General features: G+C 40.4%; 1 protein-coding gene across 1 annotated transcript in view; it reads left to right on the top strand.

The window, feature by feature from the left end:
* Positions 1-27,007, top strand: part of LOC109529558 (neurexin-3a) — a 119,165-nt gene that overhangs the window by 52,265 nt on the left and 39,893 nt on the right. Inside the window, exons 6-15 of the mRNA XM_019892978.1 lie at positions 3,402-3,703; positions 8,700-8,861; positions 15,678-15,971; positions 16,358-16,505; positions 17,070-17,453; positions 19,960-20,163; positions 22,164-22,190; positions 23,411-23,530; positions 23,791-23,911; positions 26,813-26,947. Of these exons, the coding sequence (XP_019748537.1) occupies positions 3,402-3,703; positions 8,700-8,861; positions 15,678-15,971; positions 16,358-16,505; positions 17,070-17,453; positions 19,960-20,163; positions 22,164-22,190; positions 23,411-23,530; positions 23,791-23,911; positions 26,813-26,947 (1,897 nt within the window). The remainder of the gene's footprint in view (positions 1-3,401; positions 3,704-8,699; positions 8,862-15,677; positions 15,972-16,357; positions 16,506-17,069; positions 17,454-19,959; positions 20,164-22,163; positions 22,191-23,410; positions 23,531-23,790; positions 23,912-26,812; positions 26,948-27,007) is intronic.

Here is a 27,007-nt window from a genome sequence, read left to right as displayed (position 1 = left end):
TTTTCCTCGAGGCCTTTCCATTGGCTAAAATGAAACGGCTTTGCTCACACACACACTTCATTTCATTATACTGATTGGTCATACAGTGTCCACAGTGTACTCCACCTTACACACAGTATTATATTGGGCTGTGTAACCGAATGGAATGAAAATTCAATTCCTTCCTAGTTTTCCCTCAAACATTTCAGCTGCAATATATTTGCCTGCTTGCAAATTCAGCTTGTCACTCTTTCAAAAATGCAAAAGTTAGAGAACTAATAAGTAATAACTAGCATCATTTCTTAACTAGTGTCCCCTACCATCATACTGTGGATGCTGTCTCTCCCTTTAATGCAGCCAGTGCTGTCCACTTAAAAATATGCCTCGATACACACACACATAGAGTTCCCTTTTCCCTTTGGCGAACCCCCCCTCGCCCCCAAAATAAAAAAAAAAAAAACAAACAGGTGGCAACGGTAAATAGCTCAGTTAATCGACGTTATTGTTCAGCTACAGACAAAGACAAGTTAACTGCTCAGTGCAATTTAACCTTTTTGCCTTTTGTAGCAGTAGAATCGCCTGAGGCACATAAACAGCCTCTCGGATTAATTATAGTGTTGGATCAGGAATAAGTTCCCATTGCAGGACTAAAGAGGATTTGAGGTTCTGCAATTTCCTTGCTGTCTTTCACCTCTGTGAAAAATAACGTGAATACATTGTTACGACATCCAAATTCAGCTTTGCTCCCGTTGCCTTTTTAAAAACGTACGCTAGCGTGTATGCATGCTACTGTATTTTTTTTTAAGCTAGGGTATGGTTTACCATGCCATATAATACAATGCGATTTGTGTATGTGTTAAATACAGAAAGAGCACCCGTAACTGGCACTACACCTTTTAATATTGGTCGTGAAAATACGGGAGTCCTCTACAATACAAGATTAGGAGCAATGGCATCCAGTCCAACTACCTTAGCAATATGCTAACATCACAATTTGTATGAAAACTATTTTGTCAACACCACTTCCCATTTGAATTGCACTACCAGTCTCTTTATCATGGTGCTACATGCGGCATCCCTTTGGGATGGGAAGCGAACTGCATCTCATCTCCCACATGCCCCTCCTGTCGTTGCTTCCCCATTGTGAGGGGGAAAAAAATACTTTTATTAGTATGCAAGAGAAACCATGCTAGTCGATCCATGAAGATGTTTACCTGCAGGGGTGCATTGGGAACACTTCCCTGCTTCAAATGGCAGACCTGCTGTGCAAATGAAAATGAAAATTTGAAGAATATTTCCCGCAAAATCAGGACCCAATACATCGGGTAGGATGTATTGCTTTTATTTACCACTGCTGCCTTTTTCGTCAGTCAAAGCACTTTTTTGATTGGCTACATTCTGATCACATCTCAGTTTGTGGATTAATCGAGAATATTTGAATTTCCGCACACATAAAGTTCTTACGCTTCAGGTGCATGAAGACAATCAGGCTGTTTTTGTCCCAATTTTTTTTTTCTGACCTGATCTTCTGTATGTCAAATGCCCATCTTATGTCTTACAAAATTGTACTATATGATTATCGTTGCTTATAGCATTTGTAATGACAGTATTTGTCCTGATAAATGAGTCCAATATGGATTGGGAGCACTAATCATAAATATTAAACATGTTCGGTTGTTTTGTTTTTTTGTATGCAACTAGTTATAGTGGTTCAATAGTAGCAGTCAAATCATTAGATCAGGGATTGTAATTGACTTTTACTACATGAACATATTTTGTGGTTATAAGTGTTGTGATTGTCACTTAATAGATATTTTTTTTGCTCTCTTTATAGCAACAGAACTAAGAGAAAAGATAAATAAATGACTACATAATGAATGTTTGAGCCCACTGAGTCTCTGCGCCACTTTCTCTCCCCCCTTTCAAGGAAATGATTTGCTTTTGTCAGTGCTGCAGGTCACAACATCAAAACGTTCTGAAAGCAGACGGCCGCTATATAGTTTCTATCGTGCTGAAGCAATTTCGTATCCAGCTAATTTGAATTTGACAAATCCTTTTTCATCTCCCCGTATTAGCATTATTACATTAATTCCTTCAACTTTTCAATTATAGGTTTACAGCTCCAGCACAGGTGAGGGATAAGGTGGCTGTGAAATGTGTGAGAAGTATAGCTTAAATATAAAGATAGGTACATACAGTATAACATCCACAAGTATAGAAGAGAAAGATGGGTGTCATGGTGTTGGAGTGGTTAGCACATCTGCCTCGCAATTCTGAGGTTGGAGGTATGCGTTGAGTTTGCATTTTCTCCCTGTGCTTGTGTTTTTTCATATACTTTGGTTTATTCCCACATTCCAAAAACATTTTGCAGGTGTATTGAAGACTCTAAATTGTCCGTAGCTGTAATTGTGAGTGTGGTTTATTGAAGACTCTAAATTGTCCATAGCTGTAATTGTGAGTGTGGTTTTATTTTATATTGTGTGTGTGTGTGTGTGTGTGTGCGTGTGCGTGTGCGTGTGCGTGTGCGTGTGTGTGTGCGTGTGCGTGTGCGTGTGTGTGTGTGTGTGTGTGTGGTGTTTAGTAGTTTTGTGCCGTCCTTGAATAGTTAATTTTATGCACAAGATCCCTTTGAATAGGTTACAAAAAAATGACAATGTGTTTCTTTTTTTGATTGTTCAAATCCTTAGTTGTTGAAAGATGGATCTTTAATGCACTGAGCATGAAATATACAGTACAGTATTACAACACATCTGGTGAGGAAGGTCCTGTGTGGCCCTCTGGTTGCGCTGATGAGAAATTGTGGTCCCCTCCATCATTGAAGTTGCCCATTCCAGATTTAGGTCAACACATTATGGCTTTGCCCTAGTAGTTTCTGCAATTTGAGTAATATATTTATTGTGTCATGTTAGCATAGCAATTGCTATCATGTTGGCGTTTTACTATTCTCTACCTAACAACAGGGCAATGGGCTCTGATGTTTTCCCTGCTCATGTTGCTATCTTGCTATGTGTTAGCATAACAGCTATTAGCATTTTAGAATTTGAGCTATTCTCAAATCTTAAATCACCCGATCAAAAGGTACAATGTGAAATCTTTATCGCTCTGCCTGAGCATACTACTGTACTCACGTTCGCTATCTTGCTAAATGTTAACATAACAAGTGTTCGCATTTTAGCATTTTATAAGTTCTCACTAGAAAAACTTAATTTGCCTGTCCGCATTTTAGCAACAGTTATTTAAAACTGGACAATTTTTAACTTCTTGAGGCCCAACTTTAAAATGTCCAGTGTGATTTTTCTGTTTGTTTGTCATTATTATTGTTTCTGTGAAGTAACGCAGATCTCGTGACTGAAACTAAGTTATTTCTCACCTGTGCTTTTTGGGTTGTTTTTGTTTGTTTGTTTTTTTTTTCCTCACCGCAGCAAGGGAAGAGAATGTGGCCACGTTCCGTGGTTCTGAATACTTCTGCTACGACCTCTCTCAGAACCCAATCCAGAGCAGCAGTGATGAGATCACACTCTCCTTCAAGACATGGCAGCGCAATGGCCTTATACTTCACACTGGCAAATCAGCCGACTATGTCAACTTGGCGCTGAAGGATGGTGCCGTCTCCCTTGTGATCAACCTGGGCTCTGGAGCTTTTGAAGCAATTGTTGAGCCAGTCACCGGGAAGTTCAATGACAATTCATGGCATGATGTCAAAGTGACTCGGAACCTCCGGCAGGTAAGACCATTACGTGAAGTGTACCATGTGACAAGGTGACCGTTAAATTGGAGTGAATTGTAGAAATGTATTGAATTGTAGAATGGCCATCGAAAGATTGTGGAGGGCTCCAGTTTTGCTTGGACAGTACCATAGAAGATGATCTCATCCTTTCTTTCATTCAAGACAATAGTTCAGACACCAGCAAAGCCGTTTCAACACAGGATGAATTTGAAAAAATCTGGGATACACATGCAAACAGAAAGGGAAGCCAACTGGGTCGGCTTTCAAGGAAAGAGATTCAGAGGTGCAAATGATTCAGTTCAAAAACACTCGATGAATGGAATTTTGGCTTGACGTAAGACAAATATAAATATAAAATACAGTGGTACCTCTACTTACGAACGTCTCTTCATATGAAATTTTCAAGTTATGAAATGCTTCAACAGGAAAATATTGCCTCTTGTTACGAAAGAAATTTCAAGACACAAAAGGTATCAACACAGTATGGGCCGCTACTCGCAGCTCTGAGTTTCCTAAATGCAACATACTTAGGGGTGCTCTGCCATTGTCTATTATCCGAGCATCATCCTGGCATCCCATTGGCTAAGAGGGACCTTACCGTATGTGTTTATCTGTGTAGATAGATAAATAGATATGTGTCTATGTAGCGTCCTTGTCATTCGCCCCTCGGGCCATGAGGCGTTCCAATAGTTTTGCGTAAATGTGAATCACCCAGAAAAAGTGTTCACCGGTCAGACAATCGCTCACTATGCTGATGTTTGCCATGGACATTTTCGAAGGATTGTTAAAAGCCGACAAAAGCAAACATCCTTGAATCAGTTCTTGATAAAACGCCAGGCAAAAAAACACTACTGAGAGAGAACATGAACTAAAGAGGGCAAAAAAACGATGAGGACGCAGTTAAAAGTTAAATGACCATCATTTTTCTTCTTTATTCTTTGTTTTTTACATTGTGCACTACACTCATTTATTGTACAATAATCTAATTGTAACATGTATTTGTTACATATTTTGATGCATTTGTATGCTTTAGGAAACATTTATGTTCGAATATTGGGGTGCTTGGAACGAATTAGGACATTTACTGTACATGTCTCGACTTTTTTTTTTTTTTTTTCTCGTTAAGAAGTTTCTTCCAGAACCAATTAATGTCGTAAGTAGAAGTACCACTGTTCCTCTATGCCGGTGTTATAAATCAAATTTAATCGCGTGGAATCACTCTATTGTTGCGTACATGGTTTCCAAATAAGGAAACTCCAGACATCATCGATGGAGCATACAATTGGTACAAACCCCTGACTTCAGTCAGAGAGGTTTGTTGCCACGCTTAACACTTGACAGTGGTTCGGAAGCAGTCCAACATCTCTCCAACAATGATTTGCACTTTATTTTCAGCCACAGCAGGGCTTGGACTCCATGCTGCAATCCAAAGCCAAGCCATCCTTACTGAATGAACTACTGCCATTAAACAGTATAGAACAGCGGTCACCAATGGGGTTGCCCCTCAGGACCGCATACAGTACCCTGCGGGCCTGTTCTAAAAATACCTTACCAGTAATGAGACATTGTGTTTTTCCAGGAATTTTCCAGAAGTTATTTGAACTGTGCATGTGATATTTCTTTCCTAATAATAGTGAGAAGTCATGACCCATATCATAAATAACCATAGTGTATGTTATAAATTAATTCATAACAACATACTATTTGAAGGTCATTATAGCAAATGTGTAATTTCAGAGGTGTGTATCAAACTAGATGTCCTTTGCATAAATCAGAACCTCAGAATTAGCGCTCAGAACATTTCAACTCAACTTCTATTTCTAGTACACTTAAAAAGAAAAAGGTCAGTCAGGTTGGGGTCACATTCTCCAGGGGGGAGGGAAAGATGAAGGGCCATATAGTCCCTTCACATTCCAAGAGTTCCAAAGTTTTATTCCTTCTCATTTCACGGTTTGCATATTGTGGAAAGTTGTTCATACATGAGAGCCAATAACCGGATTGAAGCTTGCGCTGACCAGTATATCGGCGCAGGATGCTGTAATGATTATCTCATGATCACGGCGTGCATGATGTCACTCGCATTGCCGGCAGCTGATGGTTACACACGTCAACAGATACCGTAACTGCCACTTTTTTTTCAAAGAACTGTTAGTTTGTCATTTGGCAAGTAACCTCACATAGCTCAGAATGAAATGGAAGAAAACGGTTCAAATGACCTGTCTCATTCATCCTCTGGCACGTTATTGTATTTCCCTCTCCATATCTCATTGCATCCCTCGATGTATTGGGATCAAACAACATTACATGAAACAATCAATATAAAAATTTGAAGTTTTTTTTTTCTGAGTGGAAAGCGACGGGTTTAGCATTAGCACACAACATAGACGGGTTTACTTAAGCATTCACCTTCATTGCCAACATTGTGCGGGATGTTTATTTGTTTTGGTTTTCACTAACATTTGTAATATGCAACTTATATCAATTTGTTTTCATTTGATTTGTTTGATCGCATTGACAAAGTGTCGCTTCTTTAAGTTCATCTGTAACCTGATTCACCTTTTTTGCAAAGCAACCAGGCACCGGATACGCCATGGTAAACACTCTCCATTGTCTGGTAGATATCAATCATTCATTACTGCAATAGTGTGGCGTTTGCTGTGGAATTGTTGTTCTGCTTTTGGATCGGAAGAAACCACTCTCAGAACAAGAAAATGTTTGTTTCTCACTGTTTGTGGTTGGAATAACTTCTTCCATTTCCTCTTTTACCTTGGTCAAACCTCCATTGATTTTAAGTAGAATGTTTACATGGACAGGGCCAACCCAAGTATTGATCCGATTCTAAGTATTCCGTTTTTTTAATTGCTTGTTTTTACGATACACAACTCATGTTTTTTTCCATTTCTATGGTACAATCATGCCTACAGCAACGCAACCATAAACCACAAATTCTAAATCTACGTTTAGAATAAAAATAATAAAGTGAAATAATGATGCGTCTTACCCAAATGTTGCCTTCTTTGTGCTAATATTGGAATATCCATGTCCATGTAAACCCAACGACTTCAGCCAATCGCAGTTTTTCCTTTGATTCCATCTGTTGCTTCGGTTTTGGTGACATTGCTGTTGAAACAGCCATTTGATAGGAAACAAAACACTATAAGGCTTTGCACCCCGTTTTTATTATTCCTATCCCGACAATGATCTTGATTGCATTATTTGGTGAGGTGACCCACCCTGCAGTGACATATTTCGGAGTAGAAGTTGATGCCATGTTTTTCACAGCGTATGTCCACAGAAAAATGCACCAAGCAAACAATGTTAACTGAAAACCTCATAAAAATAGAGCTTCTTTAAAAAAATAATCAGACGCGATAGATTTTTTTTTTGCTCAAACGTTAAAAATCGGCGCATTTCGATTTTCAGTCTCATTTTGCCTGTTTGGGAATTTGATTCTTCTCACTGCCCCATCCTGAGTATTCGAGCATACATTTGACGTTTCCTGTGGCACGCCCTTGGCGCACTTGGCATTTTGTTACCTGAAAGTGATCTGAACTTTACATCTAAGTTTTTGCGCAGGCATTCAAATACGATTTTGGTCAATTCAAACGGATTCTGCGCTTGCTGGACATGTGGTGGTTATGGATGTCATCACATTTCATTCATTTATATGACAATGGCGTGCATTAAACCCTCTGAATTAATGTAGAGCTCAGCTATGAGTGGGAGGTTGACGAGGGGTTCACGAAAGATCAGGGTCGAAGGTGATCGCCAACTTTTGTCTCATCAGTTGAAAATGTCATATTTTCATCACGGCAGCCTGGCGCTAAACTGGTTAGCCCATCGGCCTCACAGTGCAGAGGTGCAGGGTTCGATTGCGGCTATGGCCTGCCTGTGTGGAGTTTGCATGTTCTCCCCGTGCCTGTGTGGGTTTTCTCTTGGTACTCTGGTTTCCTCCCACATTCCAAAAACATGTGTTGCAGGTTAATGGAACACTGAAAATGGCCCGAGGTGTAAGTGTGAGCACATGTTAATCTAAGTGTGCCCTGTGATTGGCTGGCAACCAGTTCAGGGTGTCCCCCGCCTACTGCCTGATGACAGCTGGGATGGGCTCTTGCACACACTCCGACCTTTGTGAGGACAAGCGGATCAGAAAATGGATGGATGGATATTTTCATCACATTTTATAATGCTGTCCTTTAGTGTGGATTTGCCATTTAAAATCTTCATTCAGTTTTGGTGGGTGTGACACTGACTCTTTACCTTAAGTGGGAGCTGTGTTGTTTGTTTTTGTCCATCCATTCTCTATACCGCAAATGCTGACTAAGGTCGCAGGGTGCTGGAGCCTATCCCAGTTGTCTTTGCAGGGTGCACCCTGAAGTTGAAGTGCAAAGGGAGTAGGCTGCTGCAGCTCCTGTGCCAATAAAATATCACTGCAGACAAAGAAAAATAGCTCTACGAGTGGGTGAATTTGTAATGGTAAAACCACACCCAAAGGGCAAAGTCATTTTTATCTAAGTGTGTCATCATATGTCAGCCACTGGACTTCGATCACTATTGTGAGTTTGGTGAATAATACTCACGGTGGTAATCGGTGGTGACAGAAGCTCACATCATATCGCATTTTGATGCAAGTAAGCCTACGCTCTTTAGGCCCACTCTTTTTTATCCTGATGCCAAAGGCTGAGTCAATCTGTTAACCAGTACCATGTTCAATGCAGAGATCAAAACAGTGATGCCGTTGAAGCAATGAGAGATGCCCCAAGATGAGAATATGCTAAAATAAATAAATAAATAAATAAATCCTGAGATGTTGCTTTTTAAAATGGTTGCAGTAAATACAGTTATAGGTTACCTTTATATTTTACTGACCTGTGACTACTCATGGTGAATAATCAATTGTCCACATTATTAATTCCAAATAAACAATACAGTACTGCGACCTTCCTCCCTAGCTATGAAAACAATACTTTATCATTTCACTCTTCGTTGTCAGGTGACAATATCAGTGGATGGAATTTTAACCACCACTGGCTACACCCAGGAGGACTACACCATGCTTGGCTCAGATGACTTTTTCTACGTCGGTGGAAGCCCCAGCACCGCTGACTTACCTGGATCACCTGTCAGCAACAACTTCATGGGCTGTCTCAAGGAGGTAAGGTACCTCATTCACTGTTATATCGATCAACCTTAAAAATGCTTCCACTAAAACAATAGGAGTTACAGCACAGATAACTATCAGGGTTCAACCTTGTAATAAAAGAGCCTTGAATTTTTTTCTCATTTCACATGGGTTTCCTTGCGGGGCAAAATATTATCCAGCACAATACTATTGAGCGCAACTTTTCACTCTCTGAACTCTTTCATGCACCAATAATGATAACCTGACAACATGATAAGCTGTCCACTGGAGTAACCGCTGTTCCTCAAAGGGTTAATCTCTCGCTGGCACCTTGAAGCACCCGCTAAACATATTAGACAAAATATGGTAGTAGTAACTATGATCAAGGCGGTCCAGTGGTTAGCAGGTCGACCTCACAGTGCAGAGGTTGGATTCCAGCTTCTGCCTTCCTGTGTGGAGTTTGCATGTTCCCCCCCGTGCCTGCGTGGGTTTTCTCCAGGTACACCGGTTTCCTCCCACGTTCCAAAAACATGCATGGCAGGCTGATTGAACACTCAAAAAATTGTCCCGAGGTGTGAGAGTGAGCGCGGATGGCTGTTCGTCTCTGTGTGCCCTGCGATTGGCGGGCAACTGGTTCAGGGTGTTGCCCGCCTCCTGCCCAAAGACAGCTGGGATAGGCTCCAGCAACCCCCGCGACCCTTGTGAGGATAAAGCGGTTCAGAAAATGATTGGATGGATGGATGGATAACGATGATCACTATTGATCACTGTGATACTAACCATTCGAAATATCATCACTGTTAATCCCTACACCACAAACCACATTGTACACTGAAACACACTCGAACGATGTCATATCTAATGCTTGTATGAAGTGGGTGACTGCAGCAGAGAGATGACTTTTTGGGTCACAGTTCTAAAACCGCACACATGCATACACATAAAAACAGTCACTGGGTGTGCACTTTGTCATATGGGCTGCAGGGAGTGCGAGGAATTGGTGCACTAGCGATTTAATCCCCCCTTGGCCCATTTCCGACTCTAAGCATGCTGGTCAGGTCCCGTATGGTCAAATCCAGGCAGACATTTCCTTTTGACTTGTTTGTGTACCTACTCACAGAGATATTGTGCTTTGCACAAAACAAAAGATGCATGTTGTACACATGCTCAAAGCACACACACAAAGCCACGTACACACACAGGTAGAGTGGTGCACAATTGACAAATTCTTAAGTCATTTTATATTCCAATTGCAATGTTGATCCTGATTTGGTATTTTCCTGAAGTGAACATGAAACAAATGGGAGTTTTCTAGAGAATATTGTTCAGGAGTAACCCACCTTTTTGGAGCAAATTGTCATTCCCTCCAATCAATTACTCCTCTCCATCGTGACTACATCTTTACGGGCAATTTAAAACTCGACCATATGTCTTTGGAGTGTATTCAATTGAATATAGGTTGAACATGATTTTCAAATCATTGTATTCTGTTTTGATTTATGTTGAACATAATGTCCCAACTTCACTTGAATTGGGTTTGTAATTCTAAAAGGTATGCTAGGCGCAAGCAGAACTCTGCTCAACTCCAAAAGAACACTGTAGTGAAGTGCAGGGAAATGTGGTGGAGGCAAGTACTCATGATGCTTCAGTATAAGTAGCCTGGTTATTAAATGTCCAAGGCAAGATGGAACAGAAAAACTCAGTCAAACATAATTCTTCCCAGAAGGTTTAATGGACACAAAGTGTAAAAGATGTGGAGAAGCTTTAAAGCAATTTTTCAAAAAGTCAAAATTCCTTGCTTTTATCCTCTCCTTTGTGAATATTGTATGATTTCCTTCATGAATGCAGATAAATTGTCTGCCTCTGGAGTCCCGCAGGCCATAAAGGCCTGACAGGACTCCTTCTTCAGCTTGACGGAATCCCTTACTGCTGGTGTTCACCAGTGAGTTCGAAGGTTGCCGCCACGACAGGCACCAACTACATATGCAAAAATCTTCCCAGAAAATTTTAAACTCATTTACAGTGGCACCTCTTCTTATGAATGTCTCCTCATACAAAATGTTCAAGTTACGAAACGTCTCAACAGGAAAATATTGCCTCTTGTTACCAAAAAAATGTCAAGATATGAAAGGTAAAAATACAGACTGGCTTGTTACTCGTAGCTCTGAGTTTCCTGAATGCAACATACTTACAGCTGCTCTACCATTGGCTATTCTCGAGCATCATCCTGGCATCCCATTGGCTAACAGGGACCTCTACCGTATGTCTCTGTGTGTACATAGATGTGTCTATGCAGCGTCCTCGTCATTCTCCCCTTGGGCCATGAGGCATTCCAATAGTTTTACGTAAATGTGTTCATTAGTCTGCCGATCGCTCACTATGCTGTTTGCCTTGGACATTTTCAAAGGATTGTTAAAAGCCGACAAAAGCAAGTGTCATTGGATCAGTTCTTTATAAAACATCAGGCAAAAAACACTTCTGAGAGAGAACATGAACTAAAGAGGGCAAAAAAACGATGAGGATGCAGTTTTCAGTTACGTGACCATCAATTTTATTCTTGACTCTATTCTTTGTTTTTTACATGATGTACCACTCTCATTTATTGTGCAATAATATATTTGTAACATGTATTTGTGAGATATTTTGATGCACTTTTGCTTTAGGAAACATTTATGTCTTTTGGGGGAGCTTGGAACGAATTAAGGCATTTACATGGAAAAAACGTTCCTACTTACAAAATATTCTAGTTAAGAAATTTATTCCAGAACCAATTAGTCTCGTAAGTAGAGGTAACACTGTACCTAATAACTGGGGATACAGTCTATGTGTAACCTTGATGTGCTCTGAGCATGAGACTGGGAATCCAAATAAATACCAGTAGTATAATACAGGTAAGAAAGAACACGAATACATGATGACGTACACTGTATTTTGTGGGTGTTTAGTATGTTATGTCATCTTCTTTGAAGATTTATATGATCTCCTTTGTACCATGAGTGGACTTTCCCTTGCACTGTCTCACATGCGTTCAGCACTCACCAGCAATCCTCTGCCGTCACACCCTCTCATCCTGCACCCCAAGCATTACGGGGATAATTTGCCTGCTTGCAATGCTCTTGCACTCGCCATCTAGAGTGGCATTATAGAAAATTGTTTTGTTACCATGGCACCGAATACTGGTTGCCCTAGGTAGCCCATGTGGCTGGCAGCCCCACGATTATTATGCCTTTCATAAGCCAGCAATTACAGAGAAAGGCTACATCTCAGAGCCTACAAAATGCATAATGGCCTACAATAACACATAATTGCTGTAATTGTCACTACTCCCAGTACCCCCACCCCCCCAACCTGCTCCCATCACTCCCCAAATCCACCGTCTACCGTTCACATGTAGTCCTTTTACTTGGCGAATAGACTAGGAGATAGTGAAACACAAAGGACTGAGCACAGAAGAACAAAACGCAAATTACTACATTCCATATAGCCACAGTGCTTAACTTGTCTCTCATCCCCGTATTGAATGTATCTACTCGGCATTCTTACTGAAGAGATCTGTTCTAATTTATTGCAATATTACAGACAAATTTACAGTGGCTCCATACACAATGCACTGCTTAAGCAAAGTATCACCAATAGGTAGAACAGAACCATGCATACTAAAAGTTAATGGACACTGTGATTACGTCTAATGTCTGCTCCTTGCAGATAAAACCTCAAGAAAAAGCAATGACAGAAACTTGATGTGTTGCGCTCGACTGGGGGCCAGCATGATAAAGCCTGCAAGAAGCAAAAACTGTGTTACCCACAAAGTGTGGCAGGAGACTTACTGTATTTTCTGCACTAAAAAGTGCACTGGATTATTAGGCGCACCTTCAATAAATTGGCTATTTTTAAATTTTTTTCATATATTGCCTTCCCTGGACTATAAGGCGCAATCTACAATGCATCCACTAGTTGGCACTACAGCCCTTCATTTGACTCAAGAGGCGTTCCAGACCGCCTCCAAAAAACATAAATTAACGATTACGTCAATGAAACTACGAAAATTTAAAATACAGTAATGCATCAAAACAGAAAATCACAAAATAAATTCAATGGTTCCCCAACAGAATTTATTTTGGCATTTCCTTGAGCGTAGCTGCAACAGAACGATCAGATGTCAGTAAATTGTAGGAGACTGCACTGTCTCAGAAGTGTTCATTTATTCTTTTGTTGTGGACTGTATTCACAAACAAGGAAATCACAAAATAAATTCTGTAGGGGGTCTATAGAATTTATTTTGTGATTTCCTCGCTTGATTTTCTGTTTTGATGCATTATTTTCCATTTTCGTAGTTTCAATGAAGTAATCGATAATTTACGTTTTTCCGAGGCGGTCATGAACGCCTCTCGAGTCGAAGGAAGAAGAGAATGCACGGAGACCGACAGACGTAACTGTATTTGTTGAGACTGTGAAAAACATTCATAAAGTGTGCATTTAAAAAAAACAACACCACAGCTCTCCTTTTTTCAGAGCTGCAACAAAAACTTGTTAAATAAAACAGTGACACAGTTCACTGAACCAACAGCAAGTTATAACATTGTAAGCATGTCTCCAGGAAGGAGGCATCTTGGGGTCGACATATTACCGTAATGACCATACACAAGGCGCACCGGATTTTAAGGGGCGCCGTAAACTTATAAGAAAATTGAAGACTTTTTGGTGCGCCTTATAGTGCGGATAATACGGTACTTGTTTTCACGTTATCTGAATTCAAAGCCAGTCTTAACTACCACAGTATAACAAGCACACAGTTACAACCCAAATACATGGGTAAAATAACTATCATACATTGAAATGTAAATGCCCACCTTAGGTGTATTACCAGTCCCCCATTATTCTTCTCCATGAGCACTTTTCACATTTAAGGAATTCAAAACAGAAGCTCCAAGGTCAAACATTTGTGCATTCAAATTTTGCAGAAATTATGCCGACTGTATTATACAGCTTCCACCCTGCGAACAAACGCATGAGACAGGATTGAATATAAATAATTTCACCAAGATTTAACAGAAAACCACAACTTAAGGTTAAGATGCAAATTAATACACATATAGTACATACTCAAAGAATGTAGATTTGTGTTGTCATACCAAAGTGAAAGTGAGTCTCCAGTCGTCAGCAGAACGGGTATCCGTCAGTGACGGACAAAAAGGTCAGTCGGAACTTAGTGACAATTTCACAACCAGACGAAAACCTACTTCCCTCAGTGCTTAGTCTGTTTTTTTTTTTTTCCTGATTCCTGTAATTTTTCAATCGTCAGTAAAACAGGCCATCAGTGATGGACTGACGGACCGTCCGTCGGTACTGACAGAATGTACACCCCTGGTTCTACAGACTATAGTTAGCTATTTTGATGACAAATGGTTTTCCTGCACTTGAGTGTTGAAACTGTCAATCTTATTTAGGCCTTGATTTTAAACTACGCCCAGAGTGCTGGAGCTGTTGAAATGGCCCCAAGTAATTATGTTCAATCAGAGTAGCAGAGAGCATAGCTGGGGGTTTGGGGGATGGGGGCGGGGTGATATTGATGTATGAGAGGAGAGAGTTTAGAGTGGAAGGATGAAACAAAAAGAGAAAGAATGACTATAAATAAAGGCAAGAGAGGAGGAAAATACCAGTTCCCAGGCACCTCGAGGGATGAGTTTATTTACTGTCAAATCTCCTGGTGGATTATTGATAATCTCAGCACCTCACACTACCCACTCTGACAGAATGAATGTGTGTGTGTGTGTGTGTGTGTGTGTGTGTGTGTGTGTGCGTCTCTGTGTGTGTGTGTGTGTGTGTATATATATATATATATATATGAAAGAGTGGAATGAAAGATGAAAGAAAGTACATTGTTTTTATGTATGCCTGTGACCAAAATATATCCAGACATAAGGAGTTACTCTGCCCACAGAATTAGAGGTGAAAAAAGGGCTTCAATTTTCCGCTTGAGCAAATTTCAATTTGCACACAAACCCCTCTCCATGACTCCATCCTCCCTTTGATATTGACAGCATTTAGAGCTGCTGTGATAAGAGATTGGTCACTTAATGTTTTCATTCTTTTGTTTTTCCCTCACTGGATGGACAATTGCTCACACATGAAGTAACCCAGTCTCACTTTTGATATTGCTATTCATTTTATCTACAAATTTTGTCGATGTCATTTTAGAACAAAAAGACTAGGTTTTTCTTTGTGATTCATTCAATATTGTAGACTGGGAAAAAAAAATGTATGGGATGTCATATGTTGTGTTGGACCGTACACAAATCTTGGGTCACCATGAGCCTTCTTGTTAGGATGACCTTGATCACAACAGTTATTTTGACATTCATGTCAAGTCAAAAGATTGTTCAAATGGTGACCCAAGACAAAATTCAGCAGACTTTTCCAAAACAGCCACATAGTCAGGTTGCTCTCATTTGAAATAGAACAGTATCTCTACAGGGTTTTTGCAGTTGTATTTTATTGGTACTGAGCTTACAGGCAAGAGTTACCAATGCTGTTGGGGTACATTCACCTGACTTTGGTGCAGGCAGCATGGGTTCACTTGTGGATCCCACTCATCGATGACATTACATAAAAACGGTGACTGTTTGTCTGTCTCTACATGTGCCCTGTGACTGACTGGTGCAGTCCAGATAAAAGTCTTTATTTTACCACCAGTCAGCTGGGATAGGCAAGACCTCCAAATATATATCAAATATAGGTTGCATATTTGTGGAAATCTCAGCTTTATCGAAACTTATTTTCATCAGCAATGACAATAAAGGAACTCCTCAACCAAACTGACATGATGCATTTTTCTTCCTTCTTGTACAGGTGGTTTACAAGAACAATGACATCCGCCTTGAGTTGTCCCGACTTGCTCGGATTGTTGACCCCAAGATGAAGATCCAGGGCGAGGTGTCCTACAAGTGTGAAAATGTGGCAACCCTGGACCCCATTTCTTTTGAGACTCCAGAGGCCTATATCAGCTTACCCAAGTGGAATACCAAGCGGATGGGATCCATCTCTTTTGATTTTCGCACGACGGAGCCCAATGGCCTTATCCTCTTCACCCATGGCAAACCACAAGAGCGCAAAGATGCAGCTCGTAGCCAGAAGAACACTAAGGTCAGGCCGTCTAATATGACTGATGTTTAACATGAATCAATGCATTAATTGAGGTCAAGGTCAAGGCTCTACACCAATGGCTTCTGACAATGGCCTTCAATGCCTTTTTTTATTTATTTATTCATTTTGCAATTGAGCGCAGTTATACTGGAAGAGAAGAGTCTTCCCTAAATTGTTCACACAAAGAAACAGAGCTTGCAAAAGTTGCCTCTGTCATCTTATTTGCTCCTGTTCTTTGACCATTACTGTCTGTCCTCCGATGCAGTGTTGGAGAAACCCACAGGCCGACTCATTTAAAATGATGGCATTGCTATACTAAGAAGACAACAAACAGTTTGATTTTAATGAAGATGTCTATTGGTGTCATTTTAAAACTATTTTTCTAGGTGGATTTCTTTGCTGTTGAGCTGTTGGATGGAAGTCTGTACCTGCTGTTGGACATGGGCTCAGGGACCATAAAGGTGAAGGCCACACAAACAAAGGTCAACGATGGTGCCTGGTATCATGTTGATATCCAGAGAGATGGCCGCTCAGGTCAGTTATGTCAACAATTTTGCAAAATTATTGTTTGTTCACCTGACATTTTAATTGGACATTGGAACCTCTGGGTCAATCCCAATCTTTTCCATTTTACTGGTCGTGCCCCATTTTTTTTCTTTTTGACAAAGGGATACAAAATAATTCGGTTCCATACACAAACAAACTTTTAATTAAAAAAAAGAAAACGGCTCTGGACTTTTTGATCCACTTAGCCTTAAACCGACTAATGGTTTGCTACAAAACCCCAATATATATATATGTGCGTGTGTGTGTGTGTGTGTGTGTGTGTGTGTGTGTGTGTGTGTGTGTGTGTGTGTGTACACATACACACATTTATCTCTTCGTTCAGAATTTTATCAGCAAATCACACAGATATAATCAGCAGTAAAAACAACACATTCAACTTGCAAAACATTCTGATGTTCAAGCATGAATGGCAGCTAAGTCATGCATTATTGCAAGAAAATTTTTGTTTATTTCGGATGACTAATGTGTTCTGAAACAAACTGTCGTAGCATTGTGACTCAAATTTTGATGTCTACTCCATACCCATCACAGGTACCATCTCTGTAAACAGCAGAAGAACCCCATTCACAGCAAGTGGTGAGAGTGAAATACTAGACCTGGAAGGTGACATGTATTTGGGGGGACTTCCCACTGATCGCACCAACCTAATTTTGCCAACTGAGCTTTGGACAGCAATGCTTAACTATGGCTACGTAGGCTGCATCCGTGATCTCTTCATTGATGGGCGAAGCAAAGACATCCGTCAGATTGCTGAGGCACAAAATGGTGCTGGTATTAAACCTTCCTGCAACAAGCAACCTGGCAAGCAGTGTGAGAGTTACCCCTGTAAGAACCGAGGTGCCTGCAAAGAAGGCTGGAATCGATTCATCTGTGACTGCACTGGCACTGGTTATTGGTCCCGCACTTGTGAGAGAGGTAAATATGTGCGATAAGCGCTTTCATCTTTTACAATGCATTGAAAACACAAAACTCTGATGGAAAGTGAGTACAACGCCTTTTAGCATGCTTTCTGTGCAGGGCTTGTTAAAAATATCCACCGTTGTCTGTGGAGATCTTAGCGAATACTCATTCTCAAGGAGGATACAAAGGGCTCCTTTTTTCGTACTCAGGGCAAATCTAGTGTGGTGAGCTCTCCAACTTTGCTTGGAGGTGGACTAGATGTAGTTTTAGTATTTTCACACACACACACGCAGCTTGGGGCAGTTAAGAATGGTTGTTGTGCGCCGTTGTGGGTGTGAACACAACTGACTTGATTCACCATTGGCCAATGGAAGCGCCCTCTTTCATTCTCAGTATTATTATCAGTATGCGAGAGGCACACACCCGTTTATATGGTGGAAGAAGAAACTGATTTCCTGGAGGTCAAAGTGCGCAAAGTACCTTTTTCAGGAACTGCAAGCAGACCTCCACGAGTGGATGATGTAAAGTTGGCCAGGTCGATCACAGATTTGATTTGGCAAGTGGACATTTGAAGACCGTCATCCACCCTGACCGTATGTGTCCATGTGCACACCCCAACCACAAACACCGCCACTGCAATGATTTATCCAGATCGACATTTTTAAGTACACTATAAAAAAATGTATCGAAATCCAGATGATTCGATTATGTGCAGCCACTTGACAAAGTAAAATTGTTTTTTTCAGTGCACATTTTGAATGTACTCTCTCTCTCTGTACCTAGCCGCCACATTGGCACATGTTTTAGCCTGCTCTAGTCTACTTAAAGTCTCTTTATCCATGGCAAGGGAGTAGCGTAACCCACAAACAGTAGCATGATAGGAATAGTAGATTACTATTCAAGAAATAGAGCTAATTCTATAACAGGCTGTAGAGAGACAGTTCAGACCCGGTCTTGTCAATCTTATACAGGCGTGCACAGCTGCCTCTGCCTGAACATTGCACCGCACTGCTGACCAATTTTCTTGCAAGGTGTCCATTTTTTTTTTTTTTTTTTAACTCTGAGTGAGAAAACTAATTAACTTCCTCCCCGAGAGCCACAAATTGTTCCAGATTTTTTTTGCATACAAAATAATAGCTGCTCTATCATATCACATTTTAAATCAGAGTGTTTTTCTCTATCCTTATCTTCTGGCCTGTAATTAAGTTCCCAGAGAATCAAATTTTTACTCCTTCAAAAGACAAAAATACATGGGTCAATCAGATACAGGATGTGCATATCCCTCTAAATTGCATTCCAAGAAATAATTAAATTAAATATTGCAATATGATTATTGTATTTTTTTGTTCCTGCCTTTGAAGATTGACATGCATTTTGATGCATTTGTCAATGATGAAGATATAATCACCCGGAATGTCACTCCACACTACGATGCGGAGGAACATGAAGCCACTGCCAACTGCAACCATAATAACAGCAAAGTATTGAATAATGCATAGCTCATTGACAGTGTCTTGGTGATTTACAGTGGCTATCAAAACTGAGCTTTGTTAGCTTCCAGAATTGTTCATTTACCTCTTGTACCAGAGCTGAGCTTGTGTGGGTGCCCTCATCTCTCAATGAGTGCAAATTTATTTCAAGTTTTACGTGATCATTACATATCAGGAAATGTTGTAGCTGACTATCATAGTCATCCGTAGCATGCAAAGGAAGACAATGGAATTAGTTTGGAGTGTAGCTTCCCTTTGAAGCTACATAGCTTCTGTACTTATTGTACGGAGGGTCACTGGACCGCAACGTAAAATTTAGCAATGTACAAGGTGGTTGAAAAGTAACTAAGCATTGGAAACTACTTATAAAAAATGTATTACGTTAGTCATTGCGAAAACTTTTTTTTTAAACAGATAACACAAATGCAAATTTCTTACATACTTTCATATTCTTCTGTCACTCGACTGCTCAGGAGCAAGCTGAGATAGCAGCTTCCATGCTTTTTTCTAATCTTCTCATTTCTTATCATCTTTACCTTCATTTTCCAATGTAATAGAAACTCGCATCATTTGTTTCATTGAATTTGTCATGGTAATAGGGATTTTAGAACCAATTTTAATGCCTGGTTACTTTTCACACAGTCACATAGAACCGCTTAACTGACGCAATGTTGCTGAGGAAAGTCTCTGACATCAAGAGAGCAACTTGCCATCCATCCATCCATCCATCCATTTTCTAATGGACTTCTTCACAAAGGTCACGGAGTTGCAATTTGGCAAATTACCCAATTTCCACTGAGCTATCTGTCTCTTGGGACAGGTCATGGGACTCCTGCCATAGTTAGTGTTTGGCCACCAGAGTGCACTGTGACTTCACCTTTTTTTCAACACAGTGATACCTACATTAAGATGACAAATCTGGAAAACTTGGATTTGCATGTATTTGTGATTTAACCAGGAAATGAGCGTTTTGAATGCATAGTACGGATTTGACTTGAACCTGTTAAGCACATCTGTCACCTCTCTTTCAGAGGCTTCCATCCTCTCCTATGACGGGAGCATGTATATGAAAGTGGTGATGCCGACTGTCATGCACACCGAGGCGGAGGATGTCTCGCTACGCTTTCGATCCCAGAGGGCTTACGGCCTCCTTATGGCCACCACCTCCCGAGACTCAGCCGACACGCTCAGGCTGGAGTTGGATGGAGGCCGCGTCAAACTCACGGTCAATCTAGGTATCGTAGGCACCTCTCTCCATCTGTGTCCACACCTCCACTCTCTCCATGCGATGGTTTGTCATTGAGTGCTAATATTTCCTCACGGTGTCTCAATTGTTTTTGTACATGTCTTCTCATCACATACCATACTCGAATCCCTTAAATGTTCATATTAGCTTCAGGAAACCAATCAGAGCAGCATTACCTAGTTTGCATGAGTGTCTATGCAGTGTGTACGAAAAGAAAACGATCAGGGTTTTCGTCACTGCAGCTACGGTGGAACCTCAAGTGTCGACCACCACCCGTTCTGATGCACTAGTCGACCGACAATTTCTTATTTCAAACAAAAGGTTTGGTAGTCATGATGCGCGTGCAGCTCACGTCTCGTTCCTGAAAACTGTAAACTATCAGACAAGCAAAATAATAAGGTAGCAAAAGATAAAAGTAAATCTTGGACCTTTAACAAGTACTGACATCTGCTAATGCTGGATTCTTACGACTCAGAATGTCAGTCGGCTTATTTTCAGGCAACTTGTGAAATCGCGTGCTGTTCGCTAAACTAAGGTCTCCTCGGGTGCACGGGAGAGCTGTGTAATATCTTGCCGTTTTACGTGACATCATGAGGCACTTTTTTTTTTCCTCCAGAAAATGATGATCAAATTCTGATTGCATGTTCTCAAGATTTTGAGGTTCTACTGTACACTTTAAGGTGTGTTAGGTTATACCATCACATTTCATTCCAGTTAAATGTTTGCAAAAGACAAGCCACAGTAATACCCATAATCTTCTTAATCTGCTTCGATCTTTTGAGGAAGTCACAGCGCTAAAAGCACGCAAACACATTTTGAGAAGATTGTGACGAGACGCCTACTTTCATGTCAAATTTCCAAATTACCAGGAAAAAAAAAATCTGCTGAGACTTTCTAAGAGTTGACTTCCACAAAGTATGTCCACCGATCAACAAAACTTTGATTTGCTTTCACATTATTCTGTTGTGTATTAAAATCTTCCCTCTCACCTTTCTGGAGTGTCATCTGCTGACGATGGTGTGTGGAAGTTTTGGTTTTCTATGTAGCTCTCAACGCCATTTTCCATTATGCTTTGTCAAAAGATGGTATTCACCCCTTCAAAGGCCTTAAGCCTGCGGCCCGTCAGGCGAACAGCCCGAGAACAGAGCCCAGCAAAACCTACAGCTGGCTATGACCCCAAGCCTTTTCCCAAGGTCAAACCACCAAAATTGTACAATCCACACTATTTAAAAAAAAAAAAATCCTACGTTGTAACATTACAGTATGTAATCATCACAGATGCACGGACACATTCATCCATTTTCAACTCGTTATTTTTTTGACGCCCCAATAAACATTCCCAGTGACAAGCATACACACTCGCACATATGACACACTAACACACATTCTTGGTAGTTATCAATATACTAACATATTTTAGCACAGCAGATCTGATGGCTGGGTCTTGTGCCTCTGCATGGTGCTGGTGCTGACTGGATCGTGGCTGTTTGCTCCCACTTTTCTGTTGCGGTTGACGGCACATGAACCTATCAGCCTCATGGTGACCAACCCTTTTCATGGCTTCAATGAGATGATTGACAAAACTCTCATGTTCAAATTCTTATCATTCGATTGACTTTGAAATTTAGTGATGAAACTGTATCAGTCCAATCCAAGTCCAATTTTGTGGGTTGGAAATCGAATGCAGCTGGTACCAAAAGTGGCCATTTTAGTGTTTAGTGTTGTTCCACATTGAGTAACACCTATACTGTAGTTATCAGTACCTTGTGATAAAACAGTCTTCAAATAAACACACACGGCAATGGTTTGTTTAAAATGTGACTTTGTCTGAGAAAGAAATAACATGTTAGATATAAAGATGCAAGTAATAAAATGGCCGTCTTTCTACATGTGTACGTCCCCGGAAGGGTGGAACTTTTGTTTTTGGATGTCTGCAGCTGTAACCTTGAAGGATGCAATTTCATCTGTCATTTATTCTTCCCCATCTAGACTGTATCAGGATAAACTGTAACTCCAGTAAGTTACCACTCAAGTTTCATTTTGCTTTCTGTGTTGATGATTTGTTGATGCAATATATGCAAACTGCTTTTTCTTTGTCTTTTGAGCCACCTTCCACTTTCTCTTAAAGGAGATATATTTTGCACCCGCCACTCCCACAATTAAAACGATTACTCGGTGTCTCAATATCATGTCTGTGAGTTGCTTTTCTCAAGGATCAAGAATTTAAAACGCCTATTATTTTTGCCTCACTCAATTTTCAGGGGGTGGTCTTGTCCCACTAATATAGATATAAAACTGTCCTCTCTAACCGAAACAATATCACAGTACGTATGGGATGACGACTAGGGGCAGATATATGGGTCGGCTACTTATTGAGCAAAAAGCAAAGGCCTCACAAAGACAACACCGATTGTACTTTCTGTTGAAATAATTTACCTGACTGCTAAATTAAATTTGTCAACGAGATTAATGAAAGATTAATTACATCTCATACACTGGAAAAATCACTCAACCCTTACGGCCCATGATGTAATATTTCAGCAAACGTTCAGAATAGACAGACAAATTCACAGAAAGAGGCAGCCCTCAAAGATTTACCCGGTTGTGTAATTTCACACTTGAGATCCCTCTGAGCAATTTATTTGTTAGCATAATGTGTCCCTTTTAAAGCAGAATGTGGAAGACGAGGTGTTTAAAAAGTATCAGATTTAATGAAAATATTTGCACCATTTTGAATGACCACACCAGCCCGATTTTTTTGCATAGTAAAATGTTTTGACTCAGGCTACCCTCCGTCAGGGAGCAACATTTTTGAAGATTCATAAGAACATCTAGTAAGTGGGAAACGTGTTCTCATGTACAATGGGCTGAACTTTAGCAGCTAACTCAGCTGAGCAATTGTGATAATGTAGACCGTTTCTTCTACTATATGTAATCAAGACAGAAAAATAAGGCCAGGCCAGTCATGATAGGAACGTACCTACCGGTACCCTTTTTCCTCTGTTAAGCAACGGTATGAGAACCCTCACTGGTCAACGAAGGTGCAGAAGTGTCCCTCAAGAAATGTTTTATGTGCAGTATATGTCACTATTTGAACCAAACCTTTGGTTCCCGACTAAGTACAGATAGCTTAAAAGCTAGCTTTACAGTTATCCTTAACACTTGAAGTCGAATGGTGGGAAACCAAAGGATTGGTTTGAGGATCAGGATGTGTTTAACTTTGTGATTGTTCTCAGGCAAAGGACCGGAGACGCTGTATGCTGGGCAAAAGCTCAATGATAATGAATGGCATACAGTACGTGTGGTGCGTCGCGGCAAAACCTACAAGCTAATCGTTGACGATGATGTAGCAGAAGGTACTTAACTGCATAAACCCGGGTTTATGATGTTCTTACCTTGTTACGCCAAATGTTGCCACTCGTAGTACCAATGCAGTTCTGCTTTCAAGCAAAATTGCACTCTTGCAATTCGGAGTGGCAGCTTGCATCACTCTAATACTGTTAATTTAATGTCCTCCTTAAATCAGCCCTTTTGTGTTAGTGTCAGACAGTGTTCTCTTTTCTTTTTGTTTTTGTCTTTCTTTTCAACCCATCCCCTGCACCCTCCCCATCTTCAGGCCAAATGGTGGGTGACCACACACGTCTGGAGTTCCACAACATTGAAACAGGCGTGATGACAGAGCGCAGATATGTTTCAAGCATCCCATCCAGCTTTATTGGTCATCTGCAGAGCCTCAGGTATTAAAAAGTCACTGGAAATAGTTCAGATTTGGATAAAAACAGTGACATCTCGTTGGACTTTCAGAATAGTTGTGAAGCCCAACTATCCACCTGTGACTACAACAGACTTTCCGCTTTAGCTGAAGTCGATTGGTCGAAATTGTCACATTTCAAATTACAGGGAAATAAAATGGAACCACTGATTTACACAGTGTTCTGGGACGCTGGTTGACCTCTCCTTTGTTCAGATTTTGAATTCATAATTCCTGATGAAATGGAAATTTGTATTACTAATTTGTTCCAGGGTCCAACTGTGGCAATCATAAAACCTTTTTTTAAACTATGTCAGCAATGTCAGTGAGACAGTTTGGCGTGTTTGACTGTCACTAGCCATTGTATAACAAAACATAAAAACAATAAGTTACATCCCCCACATTGATGATGCAACAGACAAGTTGCCTAGCGGGATGTGGACAAAGAGGATACTGATGGCACGTAAACTTCGCTCATCAAAATTTTGTAACATGCTCAATAGTCACAAAAATCTAAAAAGAACTCTGTACAGTATTGCCAGATCAGAAAACCTAACTGGCGTAACAGAACTTAAAATGATTGTCTTTTCAGGAATTTGGAAGCCCGCCCCTCGTTCCATGGGACCTTATTTCAAACATAGTTCGGTTGTCAATTGTGTATGAAAAATATTTCCGTATTTTCCGCACCATAAGGCGCTTCGGAGTGTAAGGCGTACCTTCAGTGAATGGCCTATTTTAAAAGTGTTTTCATATGTAGGCCGCACTGCATTATAAGGCGCATAGAATAGAAGCTACAATAATGTCTGCGGTTGCGCGATGCATCCCCTAGATGGAGCTACGCTAAAGGGAATACAATACAATACTGCTTTATTTATAAAGAGCCCTGGCTGCGGTTGCGTTATGCATCCACTAGATTCAGCTATGCCAGGGGCCCCCAACCTTTTTTGCCCCACGGACCGGTTTATGTCAGACAATATTTTCAGGGACCGGCATTTAAGGTGTGGCGGAAATAATACAACAAAATAATATGGTATGAGCTGCATGAAAACTGTGGCGTTTTCGAAATATAATAATAAACACAAGGAGCGTCTAATCTGGCCGCAACACTCCGATCGCTATCAGAAAAGCCCCGCCTCACACAGGTAGCATGTCAGAAATAACAACAGTGCTACTGTGGCAATCTCAGAATATTCAGACATAACTTTAATCCAGTTGTCTCGAACGTACTTTTAAGGCCGCCGTCATTTGTGATCTCCAGCAGTTTTTTTTACTCATTTTGCGAGCTCCTGCGTTTTGTTTTGAAGTAATCGGTCACGTGATGGAGAAGCGTGGCTTGACGTGTGTCAAGCGTGACACAGACCGGATGTAACGGAGAATCCGGTAGTTTTTCAAAATAAAACATTTTCGTATTCCGAAATAAACAAAACAGAATTAAGGCAAGTTCTTTCTGTGCGGCCCGGTACCAAATGCCCAGCGGACCGGTATCGGTCCGCGGACCGGCGGTTGGGGACCCCTGAGCTATGCTAAAGGAAATACAATACAATACATTGCAGCTTAAATTATATAGAGCCTTCACAACTGCTGCAGCTGTAACAAAGCGCTTTACAGAACATTTAAAATACTACGTGCAAGAAATCAGAATATTGATCTAAATGTAGCTCCCTCAGGATGTAGCATGAAGCACGACACAAAGGCCGTAAAAATACAGGGTTTATTCCTCAGCAACAAGTGAGAATTGCTCACAAACACAGACATGAAACATATAAATACAAATGACATTACAATACAATAAATAAAAGGCAAAAGTTATGAAGACAAGTGATTCAACAAAAAGGCACACAAACCTCGTGGGCTCACATCCACAAGGAGCTAAATATCCTGAGATGTCTTGCTTGCCTCCTTCTTCCTTCGTTTCGTCAGTAGTTAATTATGCTTTTGGTATTATCTTCGTTCTATAATGGCTGCGCAGAGCTTAAAAAGTAGTTGTCTGTTGGAGTGTGTGTTGCCAAATGCACATGTCAATTAGTGTCACGTAGAACCTTTTTAGGTTACAATTGGTTCCTGCTAATAATCACCACTGGATGGCATAGGAACACTGTACTTATCACCATATATAAGGCACATCGGATTATAAGGCGCACTGCCAGCTTTTGAGAACATTGAATGCTTTTTTAGGTGCACCAAATAGCGCGGAAAATACGGTAAATTATAAGTATACTAAAATTGACAATACGATATATCTCTAATTAAAAGTTGATTTGAGAAGTCTTCAAAAGTCATTGCATGACGGTGGTCGGCTTCATTTTATGTGGGGAGAAAAACACTTTTGGATGACTGACATACTGTTACAATGTTTCATATGAAACATTTTGATGTTTAAAAAAAATTCTAATTCATGAGGATTTGCTTTTTCTTTCAAACCTGCAAATTTACTGCATATTTTACATTACTCTAAATACTAAACGTTTAAAGAAAAAGCGCTTTTCAATGACTTAATATTTTTTAATGACATATCTTTACTTGTTACTATAGTTAGTCATCAGTCTGTCCGTCAATTTTCTGTACTGTTTATCCTCACAATGGATTTTAAATGATTTCGTTTTATGGTAAAAATCTGTCGGAACTAATTTTTGTATTTAGCTGAGAGAGTCTGGGATTGTGCCAGGATGTTTTTTGCTGTATTCCCTGTTTCAATGCTCTATTTCAGCATAGTTGTTGGCTCCTAAGAAGTACGTAATGTAAATCTGAGTGGTTTGAAATATCAATTGTTGTCTCGCAATACATTCCATATATGACCTCTGATGTTGTGTGTAATATAAACATTTTTCAGAAAAACATGACAAATGCATGTTTGTCTAAGTCTTTGTTTCTTTCCTTTTTTTTCCAGATTCAATGGCATGCTCTACATCGACCTGTGCAAAAATGGTGACATTGATTTTTGCGAGCTAAACGCACGCTTTGGGATACGTTCCATTATTGCCGACCCAGTCACCTTTAAATCCAAGAGTAGCTATCTACATACGTGTCACTAAAGGACAGTCTTGGTCTCGGAGGTTCCGCAGGATCTGTCAGTGGTTCCGAC

Source organism: Hippocampus comes, unplaced genomic scaffold, assembly GCF_001891065.2.
Source record: "Hippocampus comes isolate QL1 unplaced genomic scaffold, H_comes_QL1_v1.1 scaffold169, whole genome shotgun sequence".
Lineage (NCBI taxonomy): Eukaryota > Metazoa > Chordata > Actinopteri > Syngnathiformes > Syngnathidae > Hippocampus > Hippocampus comes.
Note: the sequence above shows the minus strand (reverse complement) of the source record. Positions and strands in the feature narration are given on the sequence as shown.